The sequence below is a fragment of the Poromitra crassiceps genome, assembly GCF_964638095.1.
Source record: "Poromitra crassiceps genome assembly, chromosome: 9".
NCBI classification, from domain to species: Eukaryota; Metazoa; Chordata; class Actinopteri; order Beryciformes; family Melamphaidae; genus Poromitra; species Poromitra crassiceps.
The window spans coordinates 6,448,350-6,469,562 of NC_139630.1; the positions used below are offsets into that span (position 1 = coordinate 6,448,350).

The following is a 21,213-nucleotide window of genomic DNA, read 5'->3' on the forward strand; positions in this document are numbered from 1 at the left end:
ACATGACAGCTAACGTTATATCCACCAAACATATACAAACCTTCCATTACTGACCAAAAATAAGCTACTATAGGAACACTGTGGGTGAACCAAAGCCAAATCTGACTCATACACAAAGGGTGTAGTTGTTTGTGTATTTCACTAGGATGAACAGAATTATCCCCAAGACCAAAACCCTTGAAAGTTTGTAAATTTGAGAGACAGAAATCAAGGCATTGAAAGTTTTTGAAAATAGACATACATACACAATGGATAATGTAAGTGCTTGAATTAATATATTTTGAGCAAGAATAGAAATGTAAGTTCTCTGATTTTTTTTAACTTTGTTATCACAGAGAATGCTTTATCAAAATGCATACCACTTTCTTGAAATAATTAAAGACTGTACTTGTCATATTGTCTTTTTCTAACGAAGTGGTCATTTTAAGTTATTGAAGTAGAACAGTCAGAATACTCATTTAGGTGTGTCCAGAATTGGTATTGTGACGGATCGCTACTCTCCCTCTCAGATAGGATGCTATGATGGTTTATATGTATTATATATCTGTTCATATTTTCGATGGCTGTCATTGAGAGAAAGGGGTTGGCTCAGGAAATTACGTAGTGGGCTGGTATTTAATGAGCCCGGAAACTGCGATTGCTCTCATCAAAATCTACGCAGATGACGAGCCAGACAGTCGCTCGCTTGGAGTCCCCGTTTTGTTATTCTTTTTGTCACGTTATTTACCAATGTGTGTGTTTAGTTCTGTAACGCGTCTAACTAAGCAGAAGTGGAGTTGCTGATCTCCTCTCATTCTCAATTGCCTGAGCTGTTCGAGGGGAGCGCCTCACCGCTGCACCTGGGCCGGACTGCAACGGCTGCGCCAGGTGAGCAAACTTCCATTCTTTTTGATGACAGCCGTATTTCTTTCATGTTACAGAGTTTCGGTGCCATTTGTTTGCCCCTAGACTTGAGCGTATAACCGAACCTGTGATAGTATGTTTACGTTTTGAATGGTGTCTGGCCTTGCGAATATATCCCTCCCCCATGATTTTGGTATAGCCAACCCTGGGCAAAAATGCACCAGCTACCACTGAGTTGTATTTGTTGTATTTGGGTGTTTTGAGCCTCTTTCTTGCTGAAACGGCTCTGTTTGACGCCTCTTTAGTTTACAACATTGAAAAATAAACATTTAGCTTTGCAGTTGTCATGAACTCTGTCTAGTTTGGTCTTGTCATTTCCTTGTGTGCTGCTTCCCTCCACAGCTGCCCTCAATCTGGCCTCATTAGCCCTGCCCAAGTAGTAGAACATCTACTTGATCAGACTTAAAATATGTGTAGTGCTGCTGTAGTGTTGTGACTACATCACTATACAAGCAAGTAGTCAAGTCAAGTCAAGTTTTATTTATATAGCACCTTTCATACACAAAGGCAATTCAAGGTGCTTTACAAAAGTAGAACCTCAAAAGTAGAACCTCATGATTACTATTTAAAATAATGTAGTGTTGCTATAGTGTTGTGACTACATATTCACTATATGAGCGAGTAGTAAAACCTCTACATTACTATTTAAATGCCTGTGTAGTTAACTCATTGGCTGCCATTGACGTCTAAAGACGTCAATTCAAATAGTAACGTAGGCTGCCATTGACGTCTAAAGACGGAAACGGAAACCGATGCATGCTGGAGCTAACGTTAGCTGTGAACAGCAGCCAATCTGCTCCCACAATTGAGCCTTTCTGTCTCTGTTGCGATAGTTTCTCCATAATTCTCCTGGCTGTAAAACCTAAGCATACCTTGAACTATGTGTTTAGTCACCTACTGTAGGCTGAGAATGTGTTACTGACTTACCGTACTTCTTTCATATATCCTATAAAAATAAATGCCTAAAGTTTGCTAGAAAAAGTGCAATGTTGTGGCCTGTCACAATATCAGCCATGACCAATACAATATTTATTTTTCCACTCTTCAATTGTAGAACCCGCTCTCTCTGTATCTCACTCTCTCTCTCGCTCACCAGGGGCAGTGAGAATTTGGCTTGCACTCACAGATAATTGGTTAAAAAGGAAAACAAACAATGCTTTGAGGTTGTCCGCCTGAACAGAGCCATCTATTTTTAATCATCTTTACTCATCATAATGAACAGAGATTTCATCATAATTCTTGGTCTTTTTTCCCCCCATCTCCGTTGTTTACGATTTAGTCATGACAAATGACATCAACAAATACTTGTCAAACTTTTCATTGACAAAATTAACACTGCAAAAAATGAGTGCAAATCTCAGCACCATGTCCTCACCTGCTGTGGGCCCTGCAGCCTCTGCTGCAGCTGCAGGCGTAGCTGGTTTGGGGGCAGGCGGAGCTGCGTGCCCATCCCCCCCTGTGGTCTGCTCATGCCTGGCCTCGGCGCCATGCCCCCCGCGCCGCTGGGGAAAGCCCCCCGCGGTGCTCCAAAGCCCAGCCCCTGTGGCCCCACTGTGGCCAACTCTGGGGGGAACTGAGCTTGAGGGGCCGGGCTGAATTGAGAGGGATAGCTGGGAAGTTTGGGGTCTATAGAGATCGGGGTGGCGGTGGGGGGCTGGGAGGGGAAGCGTTGGGGAAGAGGGTCGAAGCAGCCACCCTGGAGAGAGGGGAACAAGTATGGAAGAGATTTGTTTATGTTGCCTGGTTCTAAGAAGATGTTGCTACTTATGCCCCTTCTCCATAGCACCAATATTTTGAAGAACAAGACTAACATACCTTGATAACAGCTAATATGTATTCTGATGAGGTAAACTAACATGAAGTTGAAACTATGCAGGTAGATTAGTGGAAGTGGAATAAGGTTGTGGGTTACTTTTCTCCACAACTTTATTTCATTTCCACTATTTTCTCGCATGCACAACGTTTTCTAGGCACCATGGTTCTGACATGATATCCTTTGTTTTCCTAATCTTCATCACACACCCTCATCTGTACCAGGTTGTATCTTCAACACACCCCCTCACCTGTACCAGTTTGTATCTTCATCACACACCCTCACAGGGAGTTCCCCCAGGTAAAATCTCCGCCTATTGGCATTTGTCAGACCGACTACTATTTTAAAGCCACAAACGCACTGGGAGCGTCTGACGCTCAGGTTTTGGAGTCAACCCATTGTTTTAAACGGCCGAACGTGCACCAAGAGCGTTCTGATGCACGTCAAACTTCCTTGACGGCGGTACTCTGAACTGTTTCGATTTTGGAGCGTCAAATGAAGTTCCAGCAGCAACCAAAGCACTCTGAGCTCCCCCCCCTCTCTCTCTGCCCACTTCAATCACCGCCTTGCCGCCTGTCTCGCATATGCTCGTCAAACAAATCTCACGGCAGTTTAAATATAGCAATGCTACACTATAGCAAGACTGTCTGAACAAAGAGAGAATTGTCTTCTAAACACATCGTCTACCAAAATATATTTCCCTGTTGCATGTCATGATGAGATCGGCAAAAGTTTGGATAGACTGGATGGCTTCCCGCAGCAGCAATGCCTTTTTTCTCCACACTGCCTGATAGACAGGTAGGACGATTACAGCCTCTGACTGACAGGGTCTCAAAACTACGGTATAACAACTTTTTATTCATTGGTCATTGTGCCTGCCTACATATAAATTAGTGACCTTTTTACTCATGGTTCTGTGCTGTGGGTATTTGGTAGCCTATCTGATGCCTGCAGTGCGCTATAGGAGCAGTTTATGTAATTTATGGAATTATTTGCCTATCTAAATGCAAGAAGTTGTTTGCAAGAAGAGCATGATTTATCAATTTCACGTTCCGATTTTGGATCCTTGGACTCAAAAAGCCCCCACGTGTGCTTCAATCTGCTCTGCTTGTCCTTGTGAGAAAAACACACACAAACAATCGACACGTGTTGTTGCATGAAGCGCACATGAAAACTCACTTTTTTATTCGCCTGTCATTCATGATCCATCGCTAACATAACATGACATGAGCCCGGGAGGTAAGCTAAGTAAATAACATGCTCTGATTTAGCTGTTGAAAGGTGACATCTTACTAAATTAGCGATTATACTGTTAACTAGAAAAGTGCACTCTGGTGGAGTGCAGATCTCCGCCAGGACTGCGTTTTCCCCCAAGCTGACCCATAAACCATGTGAGTGACGAGACATCGCCTGAATGCAATGTGTTAGTGAGTGTTGTCATACTGAGATGCTATTGTAAAACATATATTGATTATATGATTATATATGTATTATATGGTATATCTGATTATATATAACAACAATATATAACAACTCCATTCGGTTCCGAGCAGCGCACTCCCAAAGTTTGAAGTCAATTGGACGAATGTTTCTCGAGATAAACTGCTTTTTGTGTTGCCAGTAGGTGGAGCTGTCAAATTGCAAGAAATTCACCAATGCTGCTGGGAACTCAACGTATTGAGTTCCCAGCAGCACACTCCCCAAGTTTGAAGTCAATTGGATGAACGATTCTCAAGATAAACCACTTTTTGTGTTGCCAGTAGGTGGGGCTATGCCGAATTGCATGGAATTCAGCTTCCTGCACTCCGTTGCGTCTCCCTATGAAGGAAACCCCCGGGAGGCACGGGGAGAACATGCAAACTCAAGGTTCAAGGTTCAAGGTTCAAGGTTACTTTATTTTGTCTCCCAAGGGAGAAATTTGTCTTGGACACAGACCAGCAGCAAACATACAAAGTTACAGTACACTACAAAACATTAACAATATGGCACACAGTGACACGTACATCCCGTCACTCACCAAGGTAATAAATAAGACACCTTAACTCCACCTCAGAACCTTCTACCCCCGTCTGCCTTCCGCACACAGAAAGGCCCTTTTGACGACCCCACCCGGGCAGTGGGCACTCGAGGACATGCGGACGGGCACGCATTCCTTCAGCTTTCACAGCGTCTCAGGTGGGAATCGAACCCAGGACCTTCGAGCTGTGAGGCGACAGCGCTTACCACTGCACCACCGTACCCCCCAATACTTTTTCTAAATGTCTGGCTACTCAGAAGTTTGGGGAACTCCCTGCCCTCAACTGTACCAGTTTGTATCTTCATCACACATCCTCACCTGTACCAGTTTGTCGATGCCCAGGGCCTTGTCAAGCTCAGCCAGCTCACTCTCGTCCGTCCCACTGAGGAAGGAGACCAGCTGCTCCAGCAGAGCCTTCTCATCGTTGCGCCCCTCAGGGGTGGTGGGGGGGCACAGCATCTCGTCCAGGGGACAGGGCACACACTGCCTGCACACAGAGGAAAACACAGCCTCTCATTAGCATCTGGATGACTGCCATATTCTTGTAGCCAGGCTTGAATCCACTTTGTTACTCAGTGGAACTCTTTTCTACCCCACCTTATGTGTATAACCCAGGTTTTATAAAAAGGTGAGAAGATTCTCACTATGGGGATCTTGCTTCTGCAAGTGACCTAGAAGACTTTTCTTCTCTACACCATTGATGAAACAATGGGGTGGGCAAAAGGGGCGTGCCCCTCCACCTGGCATGGGGCGGTGCCCCATATATGCCAACAGCGGTGGGCATGCCACTTCAGATTTGACAAGACCTTTTCTCGAGCCGCCCTGGCCCCTGATCAAGAAGTGTAGTCTGGTGAGAATCTTCTCACCTTTTTTATAAAACTGGTGAGTAAACAAGTAAAAGTTGAATGGTTTATTTTCCTCCATCTGATAGTTTGAAAGTTAAAATGCATCTAGGAGATGATACTGCATTAGGCTATTGGGTGATAAGTGCCCGCTATTAACGTTCATGTTCAGAGAAAAACTGCCTTGAGTTCCAGAAAGCTGATATGGGCTCGCTGGTCCTCTGTGTCCCCCCACAGACTAGTTCCCGTGAGGCTGCCGGTGCTGTGGTCACCCGCACTCGGTGGGTTGCGGATTGGGGTGGGCGATCTAGGCTACATCTCGTGTGCACATCTTGGCGCACTGCTCAAATCCCGTGCCCACATCTCTGCCATAACGGATGGACACACAAAGTAACTTATAGAAGCGACTGTACCACTTATAAAGGTTACACAGAAATACAAAGAGAGTGCAGTGATATTTACTCTTGTGGTGAAGCCAGGGGAGCTTGTATCGGGGTTCCCAGACCACCATCAAAGGACAGGGTGTCAGACAGAGCTAGAGGCTGAAACTGGGAGTCTGTCACCTCCAACTTGGCTAGGCCTGAAACAGAAATACAACACACATCTCTGGTGAGCACTTCACACCCCATGTACCTGAACAATAAATTGGCACCCCATGTACCTGAGCATTACATCTCCACTTTGAATTGCTACTGTAGTCATGATTCAAACACACATACAAAAGAAAGTTTAAAGCAATGGCCAAGACAGCACCAAAACTGCATGAGAAAGCCATGGCTTTAGATCATTTTTATTCTTGTTTGCTTTGGGGTTGATTTTGGACTTTGTTCATTGGCCTGTTTGGAGTAGATCTATCATGAAGTAGTCTCGCTGGCCAGCCTACCCTCCCTACCATGAGAGGAGTCTGGCACCGCAGGTCTCCATAGTGGGATTGCGATGGGCGGCGCTTAGCAGCAGTGCCCTCGGAAAATAGTTTCCAACAATTCAACTTGCCGTTTTCAGCGTGTAGCAACGAGCTAGCGTGTAGGTTTCTACCGTTAGCTTGCTAGCTAGTTAGCGTTGTTGTTTTCACTGGCAGGGCACTATTTACAGCGACACACAGGGAGGAGGGAGCGGAAGCCGCTCTGATTGACATGTTCGGAGCCAATGACAGAGTTTGTAATAAGCCGGGAGCGGACATCCAGCAGGGACTGAGACAGTCACTCCAATGGGGAGCAGCTGTAGAGCAGGGGAGGGCTTATCCCAGTTGCCTGTTTCCGTGGCGCCAGACTCCTCTCATGGTAGGGAGGGGAGGCTGCCCAGTGAGACTAATCGTGAAGCAACTGACGAGATTTTGGTCAGAATTAATCCGTATTTGGAAAAATATGGGAAAATAAGGCCCGGGTCGAATATAGCCAGACTTCAACAACTCATGTTAAAAAATAATTGAGCTACTCCTTCCATACTGTACCAGTGAATGGGTTGATAACTTCTGCCTCTGGAAAGGGGCTGTCGCCATCTTTGGGCATCTGGAAGGCGTCTCCCTGTCCCTGGGTCTGGTTTGGAGTGGGGGGGCTGCAGAAATCAAAGGGTGACTGACTCTGGAGGCTGCAGCCAGAAGGGGGGCCACCATCACTGAGCCCTGGGGCACAAACACACACATGAACAAGATTACCGGTACAAAAGCCACTGAGGCAAACACACATATACTGTATGATATTCATGATGGCAGGGTTAGGCCCATATATCAGGCCAATATTGGCCATTTGTTAAAAATGGGATATGGACCAGTCACCATCAGTGACTTCAATCTCTGATACAAATGATGAGGTTTGATTGATTCCATATTTATTGTAGAATTGATTGCTATTTTTTATCATCATAGTATCATCAACACGGTCAAAGCATCAGAACAAGGCAACATAACAAGTTTTTCTTAAATCAAATGAATGGAAGTCAAATGAAGGTTAAACTTTTTTTAAGAAAATTTATCTACCAATTAAGGCATAAGATTTTGTCATGTACAGCCACGTCTTGACAGTGTATTTGACAGCGAATTGTGTTTCTACCTCTAACAGAAAAATATATTCTTTTTTTGTGATCAAGTATTTATTTTATTTCTTTAAACAAGTACAAAAAACAAGCATAGAAGAAGAGAAAAAGAAATAAAATAAAGAAAAGAAGGAAGAAAGAAATACACAACAAAAAATAGAGCAAAGCTCCATCCCGCATCCAGTGTCCCCCACAGTCAAGCAAGTTCTATATAACAGGTCCGGGCCCATTATAAGAGTGGCTCCCGGGCCTGGGAATAATCCCAGGAGAGAGTGAGGGCAGAACTCAAAAATCAAAGTCACAATCGAAGGCTCCACCAAAGTCACAAATGGTGGTCTCGACCTAGTTTCAAGATGAAGACCAGACACGCTGCCTCGCACCACGCGCTATCCTAGTGACCTCACCCACCTCATGTAATCCTAGTGTGACGAGCACAAGTGTAATCCCAGCGTGACGTCCGCGTGACGCACTTGCCACTTGCAGAAATCCTCCACTTCCCACAATGCACTGGGCTCGTGGTTTTCTAAGTCCACGCCCACCCCTCAGGCATTTGGCTGATATCAAACTCCAGTAGGTGGCGGTAATGCACATATATATGTTTGCCAACCGCCATAAAACTCAAAGAAAAAGAAGAAGAAGGAATTTGGCTTGGCTACTCTGAGTAGCTAGCATTAGCAAGCATAGCTAGCAGAACAGCTACATTACAGCTCGTTTGGATCTGGGAGTTTGCAGTCGCCATTTCAAAGAGGACTATACGTGTATGATCCACACTGCTAAGGAGTAAAATAAAAATGGATCAAGGCTTGATATTATAATCCAACGTGAATTCAGCTGAGGGGTTGTGGCTTTTAGTCAATATTGGACAGTAAATATGCCTTCTTGCGATGTAGTTGGCTGTATTAACCGTACCTCAAAGAAGGGTGGTTTCCGCTTTTTTCGGTGAGTAAATGAAGTTGTCAGTGGTCACTGCTAACATTTGACCATGGACTGTAAATAGCGTTTTACATAGCCATCTGTGCTAATAATGCTAGCCTAACTATCCTTTCCACACACACTGAATATACCGAAATGCTAGACTTGATCATGGACAAACGGCCGCACTCATAACGTTAAGGCGTGTTTGACCTAACGATAATATAAATATTAACGTTAATGCACTCCTAGTACTGTACTGACATCAGGTGACAAGCTGAAATGTAAATTCTTCTAGCAAATCTAGGTACATTTCAGACTTTAACGTAGTGTCCAGTCTTGTCTGAGGTGAATGCAACTATATTTTTCACCTTGTCTTTGAATAAAAGTTGTACATTGTGTTATACTTGAAAACCATGTCTCTGCTCCCTTTTTTGTGTTTACAATTACAACAAATCTGTATGGTTTATCGGTTGGCATTAAACCGTGGTATTTCCTTGGGTGATATTCCATATTTGTCATTAGACCTGTTCACAAATGCATTTTCTACAAATTGGGCTAAATTTGCAATGGTAAATCAAAGCCACATGTGAGCACAAGTACTTTTATTAAAGCACCAACCAAAATAAAATGCAAAGAGAGGTTTCCTTCTCTAACTATTGGTGCTTTCACAAATTATTTACACAATGAGATTTTTTATAAATAATCATCGATAACGTGGATATTCAACAGGATGAGGTTTGCAGAACGGGTGTTGTACGCAGCAGGTGCAATTTGCAGCAAACTACACAGGTAGGGGGGGTGACAGACCAAGGAGAGTTTTGTAGATTCGCATGAACCAGTGTATTTCACGACGGGTGTGTAGGGATGGCCAGTTTACAGAGGAATATAAAGTGCAGTGGTGAGTTCTGAAAGGGGCATTAGTAGCTAAACGGATGGCAGAGCGATAGATAACATCTAGCTTCACCATAGTCTAGCATGGGAAGAACTGTCATTTTGACAATTGACCAAACGGAACAGTCAAACAATGTACCATAAGCATAACAGACAGTAACGTTAGGCATATTTACGACTGTTACATTCATTATCAACACAAGACGGTAACGTTATTAGTGGGGCTGGTGGTAATTTCTATAAATATAGCTAAATCTATTAGGGCAACTGTCTGCCTTTCCGAAGCCCTGCCACTCCGAACGTTAACTTCCATTATTCGGACTGGCGGTCGTTCACCTTAGAAGCCGCAATGCCGACCTTAGGTTTAGGCGTGGGGGTGGGAGAGGTTAGGTTTTGGGTTAGGGTCTGGGGGAGGTTAGGTTTAGGCATGGGGGGAGGTTAGGTTTGGCGTGGGGGCTGGGAGAGGTTAGTGAAAAACGGGGAATATAGACCCCCTTTCTGAGTGCCGATATTTCGGAGTGGCAGAACATCGGAGTGGCAGCACGTCGGAGTGGCAGCATGTAACCATCTATTAGTTAGCCGCGTAGAGCATCAAGCTAACGTTATAGGCAGTCTCACCACCGCAGCTAACTGCAGTCAAACAATAATGTTCCATGACCATAAGCATAACGGTAGTAACCTTAGGCATATTTGCGAATGTTGCATCACTTCACACAAGACGGTAATGTTAGCGGAGTTTCTGACCAGGTGGTAAATCCATTAGCAAGCAGCTAACGTTATCTGGTCAAAACCACATTACAGTAGCTACAAGCAGCAAGGTCCCTCCATGAACCGAAAACACAGTCCCGACTCTAGTTTCCCCCCGATGTCGGTCCCATTGCTGCTGTCTGGGCAGACGGGCTTCACTAGATAAATATTTATTTATTTTTGTGTGGACTTTTTCTGGAGTCTGTGTTGTTGTTTGCTTTTGCTGGCAGCTAGCGACGAACGTAACGTTTGCCACTTCCTGTTAGCTGTCGTTGGTATTTCCGACGGAGCCATGAGGACAAGAGGCAGGCTCGTGAACATGCAAAACGTCACATCCGCCAGATTTGCCGGGAAAGTATAACCTGTGACCAGCGTGAACATCCTGCAATATCTCTGCAATGGGTGAACGCAGAGAGACACGGCTGGGCTTGTTTTTTTAAGTTACGGAACGGCCCCCCTAAGAGCTTCACCCCCCCCGGGCTGATAGGGTCGCTCCGCCCCTGGATTGGCTATTCGGCTTTTGTTTACATCGGAGTAGCCACGAGATCCTTTGTTTCCCCCTCCCACTGCCAGGGACTGTCGTCTCTCTGGCATGGTCTGACTGCTTTAGCTAATGCAACTAGCTCCCTGATTAACCCAGGACAACACGAATGCTGAAAGGCATCTGTGCGGATTAACTTTTTAAAACTTTATTCACAAGGAATGCCAACTGTAATGTTAAGTGTTTCCCGTGAGATTATCTTGTTGGGGTGAGTTTCATATCTAACAACATGTCTGTGCGTGCGTGTGTGTGTGTGTCCGTCCGTCCGTCCGTCTGTCTGTTTGTCTGTCTGTGTTGTGTGTTTATCGCCAAAGAAAGTTTGTGGATGGCTCTATGGCTAACGTTATCAAATGACTTAAAATAAGTTGTAAGCGCACAGAGAAGCCATTTTGGCCTGTCTTTGTTGTTGTTGCTCTCATTGGCCAGGAGTCGTTTTCGCGCCAAAATGGTGCTATTGTCTAAATTAAAGCATACAGTTGTCGACTGTTGTCTTCAATATTCTTTGGCAAATTTGATGATATTCCCTCAAGGCATTCCTCAGATATCGCGTTAACAAACATCGGACGGACGTACGGACGGACATACAGAGGTCTGCAGAGTTGGGGGGAGGTGGCGTTGCCTTTTCCCGCGGTGTGCCGCTTTGATGAAAACAATTAGGCTGCAGTAATATTTATTAGACGCTAGGTGGCAGCATATCACCTGAATCTGCTGAATCACCTGAGAAACGACACACTGTGTGACCACAACACGGTTAAAATGGCAGAGTGGCGCTGTCCACTATTTCTGTTCATTGACTCAACAGGAAGTGCCTGGAGTGAACCAAAGAAGAAGAAGGCTGTCTAACGTTAATACCGGTAAATAAATAAATAAATAAATAAATAATAGTATGTTATGCCACGCAGCGCTGTGGAAATAGGCTACAGTGTGTACTCATCCATCAAATTTGTAACACAACAGTGAAGGTAAGACATCATTTCTGCTTATGGTAGTAGCCTAACAGAAATAAGATGATGTATGGGCTTGTTATTATTATCTCCGCCAGGAGATTATGAGATTGTCGCCTACAGCAGGCCTGTGTTAGCTAACGTTAGCATCATACGCTAACATTAGGGAGTTTGCTAAGGCTTGCCATGCCACCGTTAGATAACTGCAACTGAATGTGTAACGTTAACAGTGATTAACCCCATGGTACCGCTAATCGTTTCCTCAAGGAACATGGTTCTGTGCTGTTGGTAGGCTATTTGGTAGCCTATCTGATGCCTGTAGTCTGCTTATGGAGGGTAGTAGCCATAAAGTGAAGTGGCTGAACATGGCTAATGGGAGCTAAATCTAAGTCCCGTGTAAACCATAATATCTGTGTCGTTTTAACTTTGATTGCATTTTTTTCCCACCAGATTAAAGAAAACATTTAGGCCTATGTGATATTGACTGATGCGCGGTCATGCATCATGGTGTAGCTACAGTAACGCTAATCAATCTACAGTAGATAGCTCTGTTTTGGACTGGAGCTGCATATGGAGCTAGCTTGTCGTCTGAGCCATGCTGTTTTTCAATCAGGGAATTAAGAAAACTAACGCGCACATTACATTAAAAAAACACATCAGTCAACATCACACAGGGTCTTTTCTTTAATCTGGTGGCAGCATTTTTCAGTAAAACGTGAAACGACGACAGATAATGGTTTATAGTGGGACTTAACATAGGTTCCATAAAGATCAGGTTGTTTGTAAACAAACTGCTTCGGTTGCTAACAGAAAGAAGATGATGTATGGGCTTGTTATTATTTTGTAGGTAGTAATAATAATAATAATTTAATTTCTTTTTCAGTAAATCACAGCATCGTACAGCTCCATGTTCAACTGAGCAGAAGCAGCTGAGTCAGACAGCATGACATGATTGCTACAGACATCCATCAAGAACCTACTTCATGAACATGACGGAGGAAAAGTATGAAGACCTCAAATTCAAGTTGCCATTCTTGTCATCAGCTCAATCCATTCCTTAAAACCACATGGGCTCAATGGAGAGAATTTTCATGGAAGAACCTTATCAGATTTTTTTATTACTCCAATAAGAAAATATTTACAGAACGATAGACCAGAATCCGGTAATTGCTGGAGAAAATGCAATAATTCAATGGCTGATCACTATCACATATTTTGGAAATGCCCAGCAATCCAAGATTACTGGTTAAAAATAATCTCAGAGATCAAATTAATACTGGGTTTTGAATAGCTGAAAGTGAAGCCAGAAAGGCACCTTTTCAAGTATTTTCAACTTAGAAGTTTTATTTTGACACGACTTAACAATTCTGTACAACAACCTCCTATGTCCACACTAGAAATATTAAGTAGAAAGTCAGGTTGCAAGCACACTCGAAAATATTTAAAAACTCACTGGGTGCAGGGCAAGCACGAGATATGAACAAGAGAAAAGCCAGCACTCCAAATGTCTTTTTGTTGATTTATTTCCTCATGTACCTGGGCAGCAGCAACGAACGTTTCAGTCAAAGACCAACGCTGAGGAAGGCCCATGTTTATTTTCACATTGAATGTATTATATATTATACATGCATGTCTCATTCCATTTTTTCTCTCTATTTTTCGCTCTATTCTTCTCTCTCTCTCTGAAGCTGATTGGAACAAGTAACCGAACAACATAACTTAACACAAAGCTAACTATTAAAAAACTAAGAATTGATCTGTAACACCCATCATGATGACCTGAATGTTTTTTTTTTTTTTTTTGTGAGTTTGCATTTGTAAAACTGTCACTCATGTGGAGAAATGTTGGAAAATGATGCACTCTGTTCTAAAACAAAAACCTTAAAAATAAAGTTACAAAAAAAACACATGGGCTACATTATTTCCAGTGTCAATATTACACCCTGTTGTGGCCAACCAGCCTCTTCTGTTCAATAAAATCATGTTTCACTGATGGAATGCCATGCAGATTAGTCACCGTTTGTTCAAATTGTCCTACTGTAGCGGCCTATATATCTTATTGTTAGGCTATTTTACTTATATGGGAAACAGGGGAAATCCAGTTTGTGTATAGAAAACGCGTCACGTTGAAAACCTGTTCTAAAACAAAAACCTTCTCAGTGTCTGCAGGGTGGCAGGGTGAATTAGCAAAACAAAGGACTGGGGGGAAGGGCATTGCTATTCACAATGTTCAAAGCAGCTATCAGCAGCTATCAGCTATCGGCAGCTATCAGCTATCGGCAGCAGAGAGAAGGATCTAGCACTCAAAAAATGTCCTTTGAGGGTTTTATTCCTGTTTCAAACACTGCAACAACGTACGCGTTTCAGCAAGAATAGACTGTTAATTAACAGCATACATATTAACAGAGGTTATGTGTAATGTACAGTGGCTGCAATTTAATTTAGCAGCAGTACCTGTTTTATATTTCATTCATTCACACTGTTGAGCCTTTCTTTAAGCTCAGTGATATGATATTGCAGTGTTTCAGATCAAATGATTGCCTTCTGTTCTGTCAATGAGTATTGTTTGTTTCAACTTTTATTCTTGAAAATGCTCTCGTCTGGTCCCAGCACGGCAAGTAGGCTACAGTACAGTAGCTTGGAGGGTGGAGCACTTTGTCTCACTGAAGGCTCGTCAGCAAGGGAGGGTTGTCCTGAAAAACAACAACAAAATAATATATGTGATTAGGGTTGCGAGGGTGCGATGTCAACCAAATAGCCATTGCGGTGGTATTTATGAATTCATTAATTGGTTTATGAAGTAGCTGCGATAGGCTACTGTTTGGCTGCGACGCTGCACGTTCACAAACTGACAGCTGATCTCTGCATGAGAGACACCACTGGATAGGCTACTAATAAGTACAGTCAAGCGGCTGAACTAAGCACTATATCACTCCCAGTAATATTGATAGGCCAAAACAAATAACGTTAACGATACAGATCCTGACCAACAACGTGTGTGTTGCTGGCAGAAAACAGGGAGAATTACTGGCGGATAACGTTAGTTATCGTGTGGCTTTGAACCTAACGCTATTGGAGAGAGATAAACACAGCAGCAGCATGGATGTAATGGAAGCGACTTCATGCAAATAGGCGAGTTGAATTCACAGTTGAAGACCTGTTCATTACTCACATTGGGTTTAAAACAGGAAAGAATGTGAAAAACATTTTCCACAACACAAATTACTTCTGCTGAATCTGCTAGTCCGCCTCCCCAGTCTGAACTGCACTGACACTGTAGGCTACTTAGGGCGCGCTTGTTCAACAACGCTTGCACCTCCCACGAGCGTTACGTTGAGTGGAATTGGCCTTTTTTACGATTAAATCTGCAAATTTGTAATTCAAACAGGTAATTAATCACGATGGTCCGATGAGGAAGGCTCAGAGGTCCGCCTCCCCTCCGCTATACTGCTTCTCTAACATACTTGGGTGCGTTCGTTTAATGCCGCCCGCACGTCCCCCTCGCGTCACGTTGACCAGTTTGCTTTTTTTATTATTCAATCTGCAATGCAAAGCATTTTGGTAAAGAAACCGCGTGCAGTGTTGTTATGGTCAAACTTCCCCCACTTCACTATATCATGCAGTATTTGCGAGGGGTTTATATACACCCCATGGCTGTATGTGTAAAAAGTTATAGCTTTCTGGGAAATATGCAAACAGCTGGTGTTTGAACATTAACCTTAACATGAATTGAAACTCACTCACCTTGAATTATTGTAACGTTACAAGTCACTCTGTCTTTGAGGTGCTTCAAAGATGGAAATGTTTGGAACGAACGCACAGGTGACTTCCGCCTGTAGAGACTGCTCACACGTGCCACCTGGCGGCTCTTTTGCGCACTGCAGCTGCTGGTGAAGAAAAATACTCCGGGAAGCCGCGGCAGGCCACGGGAGGCCGCTGCAACGCCGCAGCGTTGGGCCCTCCCAGTTCTGCAGACCACTGTACGTACGGACGGACAACCCGGCCTGGCTATCGCCGGCAGAGGCATAATTACATTAAAATATATTATTTTATGGACAATTTATATTCCAAATCTAAAATAGGTCTTCTAGTTTCATATGGTAAAAGTATCATCAAGCTAGCTTTAAAAATTAGCTTGCCACAGCCTCTGAAAGACAGTAATATTGGCCGTGATTTTTTTTCTTTCAAAACCATGGAGGGCCAAAACAAACTCAGCGTGGACAAAGTTTTGCCTGCGGGCCCCAAATTGGTCAGCCATGATGAGCTAAACACTTCCCACTGTTCGGGCAACTCGCCTCCCCAACCACAGTACCTCTGTTAGGACCACCCACCTCCCCAGCACCAGTACCTCTGCTAGGATCACCCAGCTCCCCAGCCCCAGTACCTCTCTTAGGACCGCCCAACTCCCCAGCACCTATGTTAGGACCACCCACCTCCCCAGCACCAGTACCTCTGCTAGGATCACCCACCTCCCCAGCCCCAGTACCTCTGTTAGGACCACCCAACTCCCCAGCACCAGTACCTCTATTAGGACCACTCACCTCCCCAGCCCCAGTACCTCTGTTAGGACCACCCACCTCCACAGCCCCAGTACCTCTGTTAGGACCACCCACCTCCCCAGCCCCAGTACCTCTGTTAGGACCACCCACCTCCCCAGCCCCAGTACCTCTGTTAGGACCACCCAACTCCCCAGCCCCAGTACCTCTGTTAGGACCACCCAACTCCCCAGCCCCAGTACCTCTGTTAGGACCACCCACTTCCCCAGCCCCAGTACCTCTGTTAGGAGTGCCGGGAGGCTCTCTCTTCACAGTCACGCTGCGGGGAGTGTTGGCCTCTCCGGGCTGGGGCTGAGTGGGTGACTGCAGCTTAAGCTGCGGGGAGGGCGAGCGGAGCTGGGCTGACGGGGAATGCAACTGGGGTGACTGGAGCGGAGGTATGGGCGACTGGAGCTGAGCTTGAGGCTGGGCCTGGGGGCCCGGAGACTGGAGTTGGGGGCCTGCTCCAGGGGTTGCGGAGTCCTCGCTGCCCTGTTTGGCCCCGACTGGGCCCCTGAGGCCAGGCAGCAGCTGGTTGAGAGGGTCCAGGTCAGCGGGGCCACCAGAAAACTGAGGGGGGTTCAATAGAAAGAAGGGGATAGCGAGGGAGGCGGTGAAACAGAACGGATGGAAGGATAAGTGATGTAACCGAGAGAGGAAGAAAAAAAGTATGAAAGCGTAGTGGGTGGGAGAGAGTGGGGGGGGCAGAGAATCAGTGACAGAATCAGAGGACTTCAAAGGCTGCAGCTTGTAGCTGAGTCTACAGTAACGGCAAGTTTTTTTGCATGCAGACCCCTGCTGCTGCTGCTGCCCATTCATTTTGTATTTGATGAGTGGTGGACGGCAGTGACGCAAGGAGGGCCCAATTTGAAATCGACCAATTGAAGACAGAAAGATAGCAAGACACCCAATAAAGCTGCAGCACCAAGCGAGCAGCCTGGCGACAGCAGGCATCTACGTGCGGGGGAAAAATCGGGTATGTGTGCACCAGTGGCCAACCCCCCCGGCTTCCTTCTGATGACGCGGAAGTGAATTGAAAAGCTGTGGTTCCTCAAATGGCCACTAGGCGTCGGGGGCAGTAGGCATTCCCCCATGTTAAAATGCCTGACTTTGGAACAGGATTAAACAACTTTCCAGGCAGGGAAAAAACATGGTTTTGGTCTATATAGCTAATTTCACCTTTTCAGTTTCATAACACATTTTTATATAACTCGCCCGTTGGGAGTAGAATAGATGATAGAAAAGGGGGTGATTGACAGATCGCGTGTCCAGTGATCGCGCAGCTTGCAGATCACAGACCAATAGCAGGTGGAGCTGCGGCTCTGGGAAACCCCCATCTCACTTGAGCTGCGGAAGGACTCAACCCATTCCCTCCCACTCCGCTGACGAAAAATCAAGATGGCGATGGCCAACGTTTCAACTCCAAACGGGAGACCAAGATCAATGTGATAGATCTGTCCATATTATTTAGGCCAGTGGTGTGCACAAGCTGGCAGGCTGCAGCTGGTAGCTGAGCCTACAGTGGACACAAAGTCCAAGAGGTCGGGCCTCGCCCCCCCACCCCCCCCCCATTTTTTTTATAGCTTTGGGACATAAATAGCCTATAATATCATAGGCAGGTATACCAATCAAATAAACTCATTTAAGAAGTTAACCATTTGATTATAAAACTAAATAAATATATAGTTCTAGGGCCTAGATTTGAGGCCCATGCAGGGCTCTAGTTTTAACCTAACCAGAAAACCTTGACACTGACAATGAGAGCTAGGAAAAAAGAAAAAAGAGAATTCTGGATTAAAACACAAACTAATTACAATTATCAGCATTGCTGATATTATCTCATTGGGGATTTTGGTGAGTGCTTGGATCCTTGGATGGGTCCTTGGAAGACCTACTTAGTTTTGAGGGTATTTACATCTACATCAGGCGAACAGTGTAGGAATTACATTACATGTTAAGGGACTAAAATTACATTTTAAAGGACTAAAAGTAATGGACAAACTAACATAATCATCCAATCGTCCAAATGAGTTCTGAAGCATTTGATTGAATATGAGCAGATAATATTGCCAGAAACACGTCAGAATTAATCTTGCTGCTGTTGTCAGTCGTCACATCATCAATAAATGCAAGGGAATCAGTTCTATGAACAGCCATACACGGGTAGGCATGTATGGTTGTGAATGGAAATGGAACTGACAGTCATACATGTCCATATATATATATATATATATATATATAAATCAGAATCAGAATCACTTGTATTGCCACAGTATGCAAGTTACATACGAGGAATTTGTCTTAGTGTCTGTATGCAGCGTAGCGGTCACATCAATATACAGAGATAAGAAGTAGGAAGATAACTAAAGACAATCGCAAAGTTGCAAGTGCAATCAAATCGAATCAAATCGAGTAAATATATACAATATGTACATAAGTGGTGAAGTGTTCTGTGGATGATAAATATGAATTTACGTTGGATTTACATGAGATTTACAGACTGAATTAAATAGACGTTAAATAGGCAGTGGATTTACATGAATTCACAGTCGGAGTTAAATAAGAGTTTACATTGAATGTACATGAAATTTACAGGCTAAGTTAAATAGGCATTAATGTGCAGGGAATTTACATGAATTTACAGTCCCAGTTAGACAGGCATTAAATTAGATACAGTATGAGTTCCAGTTGTATGGGGGGGGGGGGGAGTTCAGTTGAGTTTAGGAGGAGGTAGTGAGTTTGTGTGTGTGTGTGTGTGTGGGGGGGGGGGGGGGGGGGGGGGGGGGGGGGGGTTTGTTGGTGAGGCCCTTGGCGGAAGTGGTTTCCGGGCCTTGTTATATATATATATATAGGGTGTAGATGTAAATACCCTCATATATATACATATATATATATCAATATACAGTACCTCAAATATTTTTCAATGAAACCCATCACAGCACTGCATCAAGTTTAAATTTTCATTTGTGTTTATGTTCCCTGTACCCTATAGCTTATACCTTCCTCTTTTGGGCTGGTGAATCCTGTTCGTAAAATAACATCTATAACGATGTGCCATCAAGGCCCAAAAGTTTGCAGTCTCAATCAATTGAGGATTCTCAATACTAGGGATGCACGATATGGATTTTTTTTCAACCGATACGATAACCGATAAATATCTGCTTCTCCTGGCTGATAACCGATACAATAACCGATAATTATTATAATAAAAAACCTGTATTTTATGCACACCTGGAGTTAAAAAAAAGGCAGATGTAGTGAGCATAGCTCTGACCTAACCAAATCTAACTGCATCACTGTGAAGACAAAACAAAGACAACTTTTGATATAAATATTGTTTTAATAACGTGTATCACTCAATTATAGTCAATACAAAAATGAAGGCTTTTATAGAACCGAAAGCCAATGACTGCTGAGTCTGCAGATAAAACACAATAACAAAAGGCATAGTAATTTAGACTCTTATTGTCATGTTACTGAACTGTTCGAATTTTGCATTGGTGTCAGTTCTCAGTGAATGGTAGCCTGGGCCCAGTGAATAGGGCAGGCACTATAAACCATCTGTGTTGTTTCACTTTTTACTGAATAATGCTGCCACCAGATTAAAGAAATTACACTGTGTGATGTTGACTGATGCTTTTTATGTAATGTGCGCGACTGTGCCTTTGTTTTCCTTATTATTGGCTCTATTAAGCTAGCTCAACTCTAAAGTCCCTTTGGTTTATAGTGGGGCTAGCGCGGTTAGCTTAACGTTGTGTGTTTTTTTTTAAAGTTAAATACACAATCCCTGGGTAAAGGGGTTTCCATTAGTTTCTGTATGTTTACGCCAGCTCTGTGAGTATGAAGTGCTTTTGCGGGGCTGTTTGATCACAAGCATTTTGTCTGCCAAACGGGGGAGCCTGAAGTGTAGGCCTAAGTCTCTGAAGGTTTATAGTGTGGGACTCCCAGCTAGCGCGGTTAGCTTTAACATTAGCGTGTTGTTTTTGGAGTTAAATACACAATCCCTGGATGTTTCATTTCGGGTAAAGAGGTTTCCATTAGTTTCTGTATGTTTACGCCAGCTCTGTGAGTATGAAGTGCTGGCGGGGGAACCTGAAGTGTAGGCCGCGCTACGTTAGCTAACACTCGCTAACGACAACAGCTAACTTAAACAAACAAACAAATCTGCTGCATCATCGCCAGGTTTGGTTTAACGTAATGCCAGCTTAGACGTTTCCCCTCCTCTCGGAAGCCGTGCGGTACATGGATTGCAAATTGCAATATCGTTGTGATCATTTGAAACTGAAAAACAGCAACATACTGGCAGCAGCCATGTTTGGCCAGACAGCGCTGCCATCGCAGCTGTGACGTCACGAGCGTGCGACAACAATAGCTCCGTTTCCGAGGGAAATACAAAGCCTGATTATCGGCTGCTAATTTATCAGAAAAAGGCCATTATCGGAATAATAAATAATGACGCAAAATGGCTGTATCGGCCGATAATTTATCAGTCCGATAATTATCGTGCATCCCTACTCAATACACGTTTTTGCATGTTCTAGGAACTTTTAAGATCTGAAGTGTTGTTGCTGAACAAGAATGCATCGAACCCCATGATGCATCACATCCAATAGTAGTAGTAGTAGTCAATAGTACAGAGCCAGTTCAAAGAGCTGGGGAAAAAAACAAACACCTGTGAATGCATAGCGGCCTAAAGCAGTTTTCTACGTGAGTTTGTGCAGTCGCCATGACCCAGATCAACAGTGAAATGGACAACAAATGTACCGTGGAGTCTCGGCCGTCCTTGCAGCTGTCTCTGCGGTTCTCTCCGATGGGGCTGGACTTGGGGCTAAGGCAAGCTGAGGCACTGGACACTGCAGGTTTGGATGTACCTCCCGCAGCCCCGGGACAGGGCACTCCCTCACCGCTCACTCTCTTCTCCACCTTCACTCTGACTGTCTGCAGACTGAGAGCGGATGGAGGTGGCAGGTCCCCAAGGTCCTTCAAGAACAAATGAGCTTTCAAACAGAGTGCACTTCCAAAGGCTACTAAGAC

The 21,213-nt window shown here is 44.3% G+C and overlaps 1 protein-coding gene across 1 annotated transcript in view; it reads right to left on the reverse strand.

The window, feature by feature from the left end:
* Nucleotides 1–21,213, reverse strand: part of ncoa1 (nuclear receptor coactivator 1) — a 117,332-nt gene that overhangs the window by 72,406 nt on the left and 23,713 nt on the right. The window contains exons 8-13 of the mRNA XM_083643275.1: nucleotides 20,944–21,159; nucleotides 16,419–16,749; nucleotides 7,026–7,196; nucleotides 6,038–6,155; nucleotides 5,052–5,220; nucleotides 2,279–2,599 (exon numbers count right to left, since the gene is read on the reverse strand). Coding sequence (XP_083499401.1) covers nucleotides 2,279–2,599; nucleotides 5,052–5,220; nucleotides 6,038–6,155; nucleotides 7,026–7,196; nucleotides 16,419–16,749; nucleotides 20,944–21,159 — 1,326 coding nt within the window. The remainder of the gene's footprint in view (nucleotides 1–2,278; nucleotides 2,600–5,051; nucleotides 5,221–6,037; nucleotides 6,156–7,025; nucleotides 7,197–16,418; nucleotides 16,750–20,943; nucleotides 21,160–21,213) is intronic.